General features: G+C 36.2%; 1 protein-coding gene across 18 annotated transcripts in view; it reads left to right on the top strand.

Moving 5' to 3' along the window:
- DCTN1-p150 (dynactin subunit 1) overlaps window positions 1-11,487 on the top strand; it is a 100,231-nt gene extending 88,744 nt beyond the window's left edge. For all 18 annotated transcript variants that reach the window (XM_069822937.1, XM_069822931.1, XM_069822936.1 and 15 more), the window contains 2 exons: window positions 3,113-3,202; window positions 3,311-11,487. In XM_069822937.1, coding sequence (XP_069679038.1) covers window positions 3,113-3,202; window positions 3,311-3,451 — 231 coding nt within the window. In that variant the 3' untranslated portion in view covers window positions 3,452-11,487. The remainder of the gene's footprint in view (window positions 1-3,112; window positions 3,203-3,310) is intronic.
- Window positions 11,488-13,888: the final 2,401 nt, after the last annotated feature.

The raw sequence follows: 13,888 nt of genomic DNA, 5'->3' as shown, positions 1-13,888 counted from the left end.
GAAACTAAATGCCTCAACAATAACACAAAATCAACTCTTCTCCGGGATCAGTTCCATCAGTCGACTTTACCATTTGGAAACTGATAAAATTACATATATTGTATGTATAGTATTTCTTATTCTGAAGGCTCAAATGTTTCTGTTTACATTGTGAAATGAGGCCTTACAGTTACAGAATTTGAACTTGAACTGAAGGATCAACTAAATGTAATGGAGTTCATTCAACCTTATGCTCAACTATGATGCAACTAATGGAGTCTAGTAGTTGCAGAAAACTGTGATGTAACTAATGGAGTCTAGTAGTTGCAGAAAACTGGGTAAAAGCTCCTCGTGTTATGAAAGTTATAACACAATAAGTAGTCTGTATGTATTTGTATTCATCTGTTGTTAATACTCTTAGAAGTTCTAAACAATTTCACTTAAACTTAGTATGTATAAGTGGAATATAAGCAGTGGCGTAGCATGAAATTTTGAGTAGGGGAAGCTAACTCAAGTTGTCTTTCATGCAATATGAGAAAACGTATTACAAAAATACAGTCTTAAAATAAATATTAGTCAATTACAAGTCAGCAGTCGAAGATTGGTTGGAACATCGTAAGTAACACCAATAAGGCATGACCTCAAATGATACGTAATAAAATATGATTTCACGGTTTACACATATCTCTTAACAAATAGACACGTATACATATAACATTAGCTCACTCCCTGTCATACTTAGAGAAATCACAATATTAGTATCATTACGTAAATATGCGTCTGTCTTTTGGTTGTGTCCTTCATTGACAGCAAGGGAGTCGGTCATTTGTTTTTTAAATCACACTTTTGTTCGTAAGTCAGTTTTGATAATACAATTGTCCTAAAAAAATTCAAGTAAATTAGTGTCAGGAACTGTTATTTCACTCATTATTTATTATATTAGCCACAATGCACACTAACACTTCAACTGAACACAACTGACGAAAAGGGATAACTCGGAAACTACTTATTTTAAATGTTAAAGCTAGCTTCTCTGCAAGCCTTGCGACTAGGGTAGCTTAGGAAGGGATGGAAAATCTGCGGGGTGGATTACACAGAAGAAACCGGTCTGCTTGGAAGCTGGTGTGTGCAGGCTTCTTGTTTACTGCTGCATCACAAATCATCCTGAGCTGCTGCATCACAATATTTAACGCATAAATATAAATTCTATTAAAATTAATAAATAATTTTCTTCATAAACTGCAGGTTTATTATGAAATTATTATTAACTGGGGAAGCTAAGCTTTTTAGCTTACATTGACGCTACGCCACTGAATATAAGACTCCCATTTTATATAATTTTATTGCTGAAGAAGTGGAGAGAGACCTATGCACACTTAACTAAAATAAGCAGAAAAGAAGGGCACTAAATGTTTGATATTACAAATAACCTGAAAATATCTCAAATATGCAGGTAGGAGGGAACTCATTACCGTAGAGCAAAATGACGAAGCCACCGTAATCCATACTATTTATCCTTTCAACAGCCATTCTCTTTAATTGATAGGAACTTCTCCCACCTCATGCACATGACAAAATATTAAAAGGAAAGGGTTGAAGTGCTGATTTGTCCGGGATTTGGCTAGTGGTGGGGTGTGTTTGAAGACCGTAATTTTGTCGCTGGTTCTGACTGTGACTACAGTTCGAAAATCACAGCTCCAATAAATTACCATCTCTGCCCAATACGTGACTCATAGCAATGACAACTGATGTGCGTATATGTGACCATATTATATGAGAGCTCCAGACAAATTGCAGGTCAAAAGATTCATACTAACTCGAAGAACAGGGTAAATAGGAGCTATTATTATCATCCCTCTCAAAAAGTTAACATCGGCAAGCCACTGGCGTGGCTCAGTCGGTTAAGGCGCTTGCCTGCCAGTCTGAAGTTGCGCTCGGGCGCGGGTTCGATCCCCGCTTGGGCTGATTACCTGGTTGGGTTTTTACCGAGGTTTTCCCCAACCGTAAGGTGAATGCCAGGTAATCTATGGCGAATCCTCGGCCTCATCTCGCCAGATACCATCTCACTATCACCAATCTCATTGACGCTAAATAACCTCGTAGTTGATACAGCGTCGTTAAATAAACATCTTTAAAAAAATCAGCAACTCTTTGATATTCAAGCTACTTCCACACATTGCCGAATGCATTCGCTATGTTGGTCCACAAATGATTCAATTAATCATTCATAAATATTCTTGGGTGAATACATTATGCTCCCACACATATAGCGATAACACTGCTACCCATGCATTTGTTACTCACCTCGCTAATCAGCATTGTTGATATAAAGTTATGGCACCAGTACGTCATTTCCCAGAAGAGCAATAAACATAATTAAGTATATGTCGCCTCGAGGTCGGAAACATTTGCAATTGCCTATAATCATCTGAACACAGAAATCACATCGTGATAAAATCATTATCTGTCACAGTGATGTTTCAAGAGCTGTCAATATTTGGAATTGTGACGGCAAAACACTCACACACCCCACTTCTAATCTCTGGATTTAGTATAAGGCTTTTCTAAAATTTGTAATTGTTAATCTGAAAATGTTGTGCAAAATAAAATGTTTATTTTTGACTTTTGAAAATTAAGCTTTACTGTAATGGAGTGGAGTCTTGTATTCTATCAATTGAAGAGTCCACTGCAAGAATGATGGATGTCATTTGGAATACATTTTGCAGGAGAAGCAATTGAAAGTTTGAAATGCTTAGCGCTCAAAGCTTAACTGTGATTTTCCGATCATTACTGGACAATGACTATCTGTGTTAATGCCCTATAACTCTCTATGTACATTCTATATGTCTTAAGCTATGCATTGACAGTCTCGGTTCATTTTCGACAAGAAAGTAACATCCATCATTCTTGCAGTGGACTCCTCAAATATTGTCGTCGTAAAATTGTCATGCCATATTTTCTAATTCCATATCTTTTTTTATTTATTCAACTGTCCGAAGACAGATTGAAACCTCATAAATTACACTAATAAGGCATTACTCATGAGACAACTAAGCCAGGAGGTAGGCGAACTCGGTATAGGAAATGTGTAAATAATGTTATGTAACATAATTTCTATTTCTCTTGGACGTAGGCTGAAGTCGTACGCGAAGTGGTCAGGAGGAAAGCAGGAGGCAGAGTGAAAGCCGATTTTGCTCTGTTCCCATCTAGAGAGATGACTAAGGTACTGTACAGTAATTTCTTATTTTAAAATTAAAATTTTCTTACTAAATTCCATGTATTGAATTAATCTGTAATGAATGACATGTTTTGTTTGTTGTTGTGATTTTAGGCACTTAATGAAACGAAGCCTGAAGTTATTGGACATATCAAACTTCCAGTAATCGGCAAAGAAGCACCAGACGCAGCTGTCATTCCTCTCTCCCTAAACATTGAGTCTTTGAGACTGTTGCAGAAGAAACTCATGATTTAAATTAATTACACAGTCATTTACAACCAGTTGATTTTAATTTCAGTTAATGCTTCTATATGCTTCAGATTGAGGAAAGCTTCACACTATTTATAATGCTATTAAGACGGATATTTTGTTCCTCGGTTACTAGTATGAAAACATCGTGAAACTGGGAAATCTGCTTAATATAAAAATATAGAAGTCTTCGTTGGACCTCTTATGATCTGCATATACAGGGTTGGGCAGATAAAACCGGCCCGTGTTATGACATTGATAGGTACTAATGATTTGAAACAAACTTCAAATGGAATGAAAATAAAATGCATTTACCTTCATAATAAATGTTGGAAGTGCCCTTCATCTGCATCTAGACACTTCAGTGCACGTTTTAACAGGTTCATGAAAACACGTGTCAATTCCTCATGGGTGATACTGCGGATGCAACTGCAACCATGTCCAACAACCAGCGGCAGAAATTTACACATTTATCTCTATTGGGCTCTTTCAATTGTTGTACAGCTGTCACTCGGTACGGTTTGAATTTCAAACACTTCAACACACGTCCGCAAGTTCTACTCACATGAACCTGTTGAGCCAATCTCGTGGTAGACTTTCGAGGACTCCTAGTCATAAATTCATTAATTCGCGCCGTAAGTTGAGGAGTCCAGACAGAAGGAGTTCTGTTCCTTGTTACATTTTTGATGGATCCAGTTGCACGCCATTTTCGCACCGAATCTTGAATGCTGCTTTTCGCTGGTACTGAGCGAAGCGGATATTTGTCTCTGAATAATTGTTATGTTTCCTTAATAGAGCTGGTCTGTACGTACACCTCCACAATGAATATTCGCTCTGGTATTGAATAAGTCATGCTTATTTAAAGAACAACTCTTTACATGTGTTTAGAACGTCTGACTTTTAAACAGCAACCAGAAGAGGTTACAAGCAACAATGGCGTAACAACAATGACACAAAACACGCGGAAGATACAGTATAGCCAACATAATTAGCCAACATAATTACATTTTCAAGAAAAAAGAAAGAAAAGAAATCAATACCCTACATAATTTATTTTCCAAATCATATGACATGAGATGGGGCCGGTTTTATGTGCCCAACCCTGTATATTCTAAATTTTTAAACTATGTGAAGTCATCACACTTAAAGTAATTCACTTCACACTACGATAATGAGATATACTAATGTAAGTTATCACAGTAAGTCGTGCTTTGCTGCATTGCCATAAGCTGAACACCACGTTTAAAGGATTACTATGTATGAAGTTTCTTGGACAGATATTAGTTTTTTTAAGACTTGTAGATTCTATGAGATATGTATTATTTTCAGGTCATTGTACAAGGGAACAAGTTTCGATAATCAGGTTTGCACTAATGTAGCCTTTCCAGGAGAAAAAAAATTCAGTGCAAGTAATCTATAGATAGGTATTATCGCCTTGGCCTCATGCTTAACATGTCGGCATCATACAATAATGTGTGGTGTGCTTTTAAAACATAATTTTTGAAGATCGATTGTTGCTCTGTAGGTTTCACTCTAAGCGTCACATAGTCACGTCTACTTCCTCGATAAGAATAAGCACTAGTTTGTTATATTGTTAAATGGCTATTATTATTATTATTATTATTATTATTATTATTATTATTTCATATAAGAGTACGTTGACATTCTTAACTCTTAATAACAACTCTTTAATAATAATTTTTATGCTCGACCATGCCGAAATGTAGTAATTATACACCTGGTAGCAGACCTTTAATGGACCTCATTAAAGGTCAGGTCTTTCAGCCAATGACGACTCAGGTTACAACTGTTCAGCCAATAACAGGTCAGCTTTGTACCGTTATAAAACCGCAAGTATCAATTATTCTCGGATATGCAATCGAAAGAGAATTAGCGAAAAGTCACGGAGGCTGGAAATCCAACTGTCGCAGAAGGTTATGTTCTGTTACTATAATAATTAGCGTTAATTGTAAATAATATTCAAATAAATTCAATTTGTCATCTCGTTTTTCAATGTCGAATTCAATAATCAAGGTTATAAAATTATAATATTATCAAGTTTAACGGGACTATGTCAAGGTCAATGACATTATTGTTCCTCGGAAAAAATCAATACTTTCGCGTCTGCGCACATCTCACAATTCACGACCTAGAACAAGGTCACTTCCGATCTTGTCAGTTACAAATGAAATGTATACATCTGAATACCGGTAATTTCAAGTTAGAAATATGGTCGAGCATAAAAAGTCGTATGAAACTCGCCTATAATGGTAATTAAGAAGCTCGTATGAAAATTATGAAACTCGCGCTTGTTTCATAAATATCCATACTCTATTCTTAATTACTATCATTATAGGCTCGTTGCATAATGTACTACTAATCACATACCTTAATGTTCGTCCTCAGCACAAGACATTGCAACCTTGGTTTTAGTCCACGTGGATTAGACAAGTAGGTGTCATTCTATAATGGAAGCAGCTTATTGGTTGCAATATTGAAATCGAGGCGAGTGATTGGAGCGGCGACATAAGAAATTGAAAACAATAATACAATTAAATTTCAAAGACCTGCCGAATGTTATGCACGAGGCCGCTCAAAGACCTGCCGAATGTTAGCCATGAGAGCGCGGCGATAATACCTTGCAATGTATACAATATCAGTAATTTCCAAAGCATACATATAAGAAAATGAAATGAAGCATGTAGAAACACCATTGCAGATGAAATGATAAGAAATGGTTTGTTGTTTTGTAACCCATTTTGTCGAAGTTAACTTTTGTCATATGAACATTAATTTTTTATATGAAGGCAGCCTTTTCGACTGGAAAATTTCTCTTACAACTTATTATGCATTTGATGATTGTATATATTTGGGATATTGTAAAATTTGTCTATTTTCTTCTATATACGCCACCGTATTTTTCGAATTATAAGACGCATAGTTTTTCGAAGCTTTGGCTTACTTTTGCAGTCATACATGGAAATAATAAGCATTGTGATTTACTCTAGTTACCGAAAATCGTCCTTACAAAATGGATTCCTAGTGTTGGAAATGGCAGCAGAGAAATACTTTTTCTCGTTTGCATTAAGAACAATACAACCTTTCAAATGCTAGAAAAAAATTGTGGTTTTAGTCATCGTGAACAATAAGTTTACATGTAAACAGCTAATTATTCAAGTCTCAGTGTACTTACTTGCAGTTCTCGTAGTACAGTAGAACTTGGTTACAGCGACCTCGTTTTGTGCGACACCTCGCCTATAACGTCAAATATTCCGTGGTCCCAACTAATTCCCCATAAGACATATGCTTTTCTACCTTGCTTAATACGACAAACGTATATGCGTCTACCTCGCATATAACGTCATTTTCAACCTCAGTTTGGAATAAGAACTCCTAAGAACCAAAGTATCTTAAGAAATATTTTGTTGAAATCTGACCCAGACAAATTCTTTACAGTCTCCTTCTGTCACAGACCTCTGGAATGCAGGCGGATTCCCCACCCCATTGTAACCTGCCCGAATTCATGCGGCATTAGATCAGTTTCGACAGGAAGTTTTCACTAAGTGCACGCATTTTAACGCAGTATGGCCACTAAAAGAAGTGAGTGACGCTTTAGAAGTCATTAGAGTTATGAACATGTTCTATGAAGCTAGGGAAGGGAGCAGTGAAATAATTGCAACTGAAATTATGAACATAGAACGTAATTTAGCCCTAGAAAGTGTTTATTGGGCAAATAGAAGACAACAGAGTAAAATGAGTAATTACTTAACTTCTAAGTAAAGTAGTTTGGTGAATACTGAACAAACTGGTTTAATACAGAATACTGTATTTATAATTGTAGGCCTACGTGTATTTTATTATGTTCATTGTAGGCTTAAAAGTGAATACATAAATCTAAAATAAGTCTAATTAAATTTGTTATTTTTCATTTTCCACCTCACTAGATTGATAATGTGAATCTCGGTTACTACGACACTCGTTTATAACAACATAATTTTTAAGGTCCCTTGGATGTCGTTATAACCAAGTTCTACTGTATTTATAATTTCGCTGTAATGATAGCTAACATGGTTGTCCTGTTGTCATTACTACACTTCTCATTTTCTACATTAAGATTGGACACTATGAAGAAGACACTTTTCTGAAAAGGAGACTACATTTGATTTCCTCTGTTGCTAATGAAATACAGAAATCATAATGTTTCCAAAGTTATTCTACCTTCGTCTTAAGGTGAGAAAGGTATGGAAGCAGGACTAGCCTACTTGTGGAAGCTATTAGAAATCGCTAAATCCAAATGTCAGGCCATTTTATGATTTGTAACAGCTTCACAATTAATTTTTGACCTGTTCGATCTAAAGGCAAAGGTATATTTTTTGTCGCACACATACTGTATAAGTCCCAGAAAGGAGTCATTGCTCATGATCAGAGGACATGCGACCTGGATCACAAGAGAATAATTAAGTTAGTTAAGGAAATAAAATTAGTTTTGTTTCGTTGTATGTCTGATTATGCACACTGCTTCCTTTCTGGAACTTATAAAGTATCTGTGCAACAAAACTTTTTTCTAAGACTGTACATCTGTTGAGGGAAAACTAACAAGCAAACATTCTGATGGGGGCAGATAAAAAAGTTAAATTTTTTTCTTTCACCATGTTAATAATGTCAAAAGAAGTGCTTATACAAATTTTGGCCACTCGACCGCAATTACGAGGACCGTAAAAAAATAAGTTCGCCAAGGACCATTAACAGAAAGGAAACGCAATTTCTTTGGAAAAAATTATTGGATTGGACACAGCAATTGTTGAGCTATTGTTCAACATATTCTGCACTAGAATTCAGACATTTGTCATATCATGGGATCGACAGAGAGGTGCAGACGGCTGTCAAACACTGGTTCCGATCCCAGGCGACTCACTTCTATGATACAAGAATACAAAAATTGATCCCATGGTATGACAAATGTCTCAATTCCAGTGGGGGATATGTTGACAATAGTGCAACAATTGCTGTATCTGTTTCAATAAATCTTTCCATGCAATTTTTCTCTTTTTCTGCAAACAGCCCCAGGGAAAATCACTTGCTGGACGGCCTTGTAATTCTGGTCGAGTGGCCAAAATTCTTATAATCACTTCTCTTGGCATTATTAACATGGTGGAAGAAAAAAATTTAACTTTATCTGCCTTCATCAGAATGTTTGCTTGTAAGCTCATTTTTGTGCATGAGCAATATATTAACAATGTTGAAATCTACAGGGTGATTCAGAAGGTTTTTGTGAAATACAAGGTGGCGAAATATGCCTGTTTGGAACAGAAAATTTATTATGCGATTTCTATTACATCGGATTGCTATGACTTAATAAAGGATTGTAATAACAACAGAACAACATTAATAATATATCATTAAATACTTGTTGTTAGAAAATATCCGTTCATACTAGTAGTATTATTTTAACATTTATCATACACTAGAGCCTTACTTGTTTACAAGATCTGTTGAAAGTGTTCTCCAGCCATAGCAACATGGAAATTGTTTATATGGCTGACGTCTTTTCGTATGTTTCTGTGGCATCTCGGGTATTTTGCAGCATAAATTCTTCATTACCTAGAGTGCAAGTTTAATAATGAAAGGATTAACTTGTCTTTTTGTAGATTCGACCATCACAGGGAAGCATTTGTTTAGAAACATAACTCCCTCTAGAGTCTGTGTTCGGACAGGTAAAGAAAGGCTGCTACACACGATAATTGATGTATGTTAGAATATTTCAACTGTAATTATTTCGAAAACTATTCCAAATAATGTTACCTTTCTTCATTTAGCATTTCACAACTGTCTTGTGAATAACCCTGATACTTACCCATGAACACAACTATGCGAAGTCGTCAGCGTGTGGCTTCTTTTCTCTGATTACAGTGTCATATATACGAAATACAATATCCTTAAAAGTTAGTTTCGTTTGCAATATTTTGTATCATGCGAAGCACGATTCTACATGCACAAGTCAGGACTGCCTTGTCATCATGCAAGATTGCAGGGGCGAATGCTAGTCACAAAAGTTAGGCTTGCTCTTTTATTCATAGGGGAAGATGGGAGGATATAATAATTCATAATTAATAAAAATAATCAGACCCACATAGCCTAAATAATTTATTTTATAATTATGAAATCATTGTGAGTCATGGATCATATTCGCTTATCACATATAGAAGTTCGATATGATATAACAAACATGGCCAACAAAATGGTTTATTTAGTTTTCTTCCACCCTGCCAACCAATGCATATTGTTGTATTGAGCTGCACTGAACGAGCGCACATATTCTCTATAATGTCTGTCTTCTCTTGAATAGTCCTTCGGGAAAATGGATTTAATAATAAGGTTTCAATAACACACGATTCCGAACTCATTGCAATACTTCAAATGAATGTTTAAGAATTAATAATACATGCAGCAGCTAACATATGCATTCCGCTCATACAATTACATTGCACTCGCAAATCACAGCACATTCCCGCTGTCAATACTGGTCTGTGTAACGTTAAATAGTCGGTGTAGCTCTCGGACCAGAGCTTCAAACAACACATAACAGAAGCATGTGCGCCTAGGACGGACCAAGGAGGAAGGCACTTGCGCGCACATCATATTCTCGCTGTTTCTACGTCTTTCCTGTAGCTCCGAGAAACGAGCAAGTGTTGCGATACTTGCGATGTGCAACCTGCGGACGGTATTATGCCTATACAATGTTCCAAAAATCAAAATAAATTTTAATATACGTAATCCCATTTTGAGAAATACACATTCTACGAAAATATTGGGCTTGCGCAGCAAGCATAGCATGCCCTGAGAAATCGCCCCTGCAAGATTGTCAGTTCTCAAAACATCAAATGAAAAACGATAAACTTGCTCTCTATTGGGATGCCAGAAGAAAATGGTATTAAGCTAAAATCATCAGCACCATTGGAATAACATTGATAAATAGGCGAGCAAACTTGTGTTGCACTATGAGATTTTTTCTTAAGTACCGGTACACAGTTTACACCATTTCTCGCCCTTGTTTCTGTTATATCACATGTTTACCATCTTCCATTCTAGTATTTAATGCACATGTAAGCTCTGCTTTAATAGAAGGCATAAAAACTAGGCTAATACAAGACAACAATTAATATAATTCAGTTGTTCAGAAACAAATTATTGTTAATTTATATATAATTATGTTTCCAGTGGCTCAGTCGGAATTTTAATCTAAGAGGCACTAAAATATGATGAACTACTTGCGAGAGCATGACACTGTTTAGATCATGGCCTTCTATATTCTTCTATGCCGTGGATAAATCCAACGAATCAGATCATGGAAATTGTGATCAGTTTGTTGCATTTGAAATATTCACTGGATTTCCATTACGAGCAGAAATTATTAATACAACAACAATAAACTCTTCAGTAATATAATTTTAAAACATTAAGTCAGATGATTTAAATTGTATTGCTTGCATTATGACTGGTTGTACTACAGTGAATATTAGCCATTCATTGAAAATGTAAAAAGCACTTCTGTGTGGATGGGCACTGTAGTCCCATTAGCCTCCACCTATGTCTGCGCCACTGTCTGCTTTACATAGATTGGAAGGTGGTGGATTAATTTATTGAAGATTGAGACTTAATTCAATTGTTTACATAATTTTAATTAAATATCAGCTTTAGTAAGGTAGCTGTTCTCATTTCACAGCTTCCAGTTCAGTGACTGCAGTGATATATCGAATTGTGAGAAAAGTCATTTACCAGCAGCTCCAAATGTTGTTTAAGATAATATGTAAGCATCTGTGGTCATAATTAAAGCATGCATTAGTTCATAATTATGTAATATATTAATTTATTATGTATATTTAATATTAACAATCCTGCTGAGGAGTAATTATGAAAGTAATTACTGATCTTTATCAGCAGTGATGTCAGCACATTTGTATGACAGAAAAAATATCATGTAAAAAGATTCATATTTCGTTTTGAAATAATTAAAGAAGAAAAATAAAAGTCCTATTTCTTCATGGAGTTCTTTCTTTGCAAACTGTTGACTGGACCTCGAGTTTAATGAGTTTACTGATTAATTAATTAATTAATTAAAGTATATATTTACTAATGACGACATTGTACAGCAACAGTTTCGATGTTTATTTTTAAGCTGAAAAATATCTCATGAACTACTTATACAGATTGAACCAGAAGTCACTTTACAGTTTGAAATGAATATAACTTTTTTGGTTTTTAATATATATTTATTTCTTAATATGATATTCTATATTTTGTAGAAAGTCTTTTGACCTAGATTTGAAAAACAATATCTCTTAGATGACCGCCATGTTCCTGTTACCAAATACGAGTTCTTGCAGTCACATTAGCCATAACAGCTTGAAATATCTCTGGCTGTATGCCCTGAATTTCTTCACGAATATTCTTCTTGAGCTCAGCAATGGTTCAGTCCTTATAGGCAATTACCCACTCCTTTAGATATCCCCAGAGAAAAAATATCTGGTGCCGTGAGGTTAGGGGACCGTGGCGGCCAAGGAAAATCAAGAGCCTCTAGAAATGATTCTTTCTCCACAGCCAATCTAGCGTTGTGAAAACATCTCGTTGAGGTACTCACGAACGGAAATGGCATAATGGGTCACCCATCTTATCACTTCCTCTCGACTGGCCACCTCACAGCCCTGACCTTACAACCTGCGACAATGCGCTGTGGGGTTTCATCAAGAGCATTGTTGCACAGGAACAGTACGACACCATTGGTGAATTGAAGGACGCTGTGCGACTCGCTTTCCAACAGATTACACCAGCAATGCTGAGGCAAATGTCACACTGATCTGGCATCACATTATTTTGTGTGAGGAGAATGATGATGGACATAACACCCCATTGGACACTTGTGACACAATTAGTGTAAAGTGAATGTTTGTCTGCATTATGACCGGAATTACATAAGTAGTGTATGTATATTTGAGGTATTTATTGAGGTAACGGGACTTTGTGCCCACCCTGTATGCAGTTCATATAACCAGATGACCCCATTCATATTATCAAAGCCAACATACTACTTTTAGGGCATCGTGATCTCTAATAGTTAAAAATCATATTGAATACTGTTCATGGTTTTCATACTCAGACTGCTTCGAACAATTGGCGAAATATACCTACCTAAAGGAGAATAAAGAAGTGTATATAGTATTTGTGAACTTAGAAAAGGCATTTGACAGAGTGGATTGCAATAAACTTATGGGGATCCTGAAGAAAAGAGGTGTGGATTGGAAAGAGAGGAGGTTTTTCAATGATCTTCATATGAAACCAGTCAAAGTCAGGATAGGAGAAGCAATGTCAGAAGGAAGTAAAATAGGAAGAGAAGTTCGATAACGATGCCCTTTATCACTTACCCTATTCAACATCTACTTGGAAGATTTAGTGAAGAACTGTTTTCAGGACATAGGAGGAGTGATAGTAGGAGGAAGAAGAATAAGTTGCTTAAGATTTGCTGATGTGGCTTTGTTAGTAGAAGAGAAGATGATACTGAGGGAGTTCACCGCTGTGGAGTAACGGTTAGCACGTCTGATCGTGAAACTAGCGGGCCTGCATTCAAATCCTGGTTGGGACAAGTTACCTGGTTAAGGTTTTTTCCGGGGTTTTCCTCACCCCATTAAGAGCAAATGCTGGGTAACTTTCGGCACTAGACCTTTGACTCATCTCGCTAACATTATCATTTTCACCTCAGACGCTGGATAACCATAGCAGTTGATAAAGCGTCGTAAAATACCAATTAAAAAAAGAAAATACTGAGGGATATGCTATTGCAGCTAAATGAGAGCTGTGACCAATATGGGATGAAGATAAGTGCAAGCAAGACGGCTATGGTTATAGAAGGTAAACGTGCGAATTCTAAATGAGACAGTAGAGCAAGTGGACAGTTTCAAATACTTGGGGAGTGTACTATAAGTAGCAGTAATAAGAGTTGCTTTCAGGAAGTCAAAAGGAGGATAACAATGGCAAAGGAAGCTTTTAATAGAAAAAGAAGCATTTTCTGCAGACCTTTGGAAAAAGAACTAAGGAAGAGACTAGTAAAGTGCTTTATGTGGAGTATGGTATTGTATGGTAGTGAAATATGTACAGTCTTAGAAAAAAATTTGTCGCACAGATAGCCTACAGGCCCAGGAAGGAGGCAGTGCGCATGATCAGAGGACGTACGACGTGGATACAAGAGAAGGATTAGTTGAGGTAATAAAATTGATTTTATTTCGTTACATGTCTAATCATGCGCACTGCCTCCTTTCTGAGACAGTATCTGTGCGACAAAGCTTTTTTCTAAGACTGTACATTACGATGCAATGAAGAAAAGCAACTAGAATGGTGGATATGAAGAAGAATGGAGTGTGTGAAATGGACAGACAGAATAAGAAAAGAAGC

Source organism: Periplaneta americana, chromosome 4 (assembly GCF_040183065.1).
Source record: "Periplaneta americana isolate PAMFEO1 chromosome 4, P.americana_PAMFEO1_priV1, whole genome shotgun sequence".
NCBI lineage: Eukaryota > Metazoa > Arthropoda > Insecta > Blattodea > Blattidae > Periplaneta > Periplaneta americana.
The sequence above is the reverse complement of the archived record's forward strand: the minus strand, read 5'-3'. Positions and strand labels throughout refer to the sequence as shown.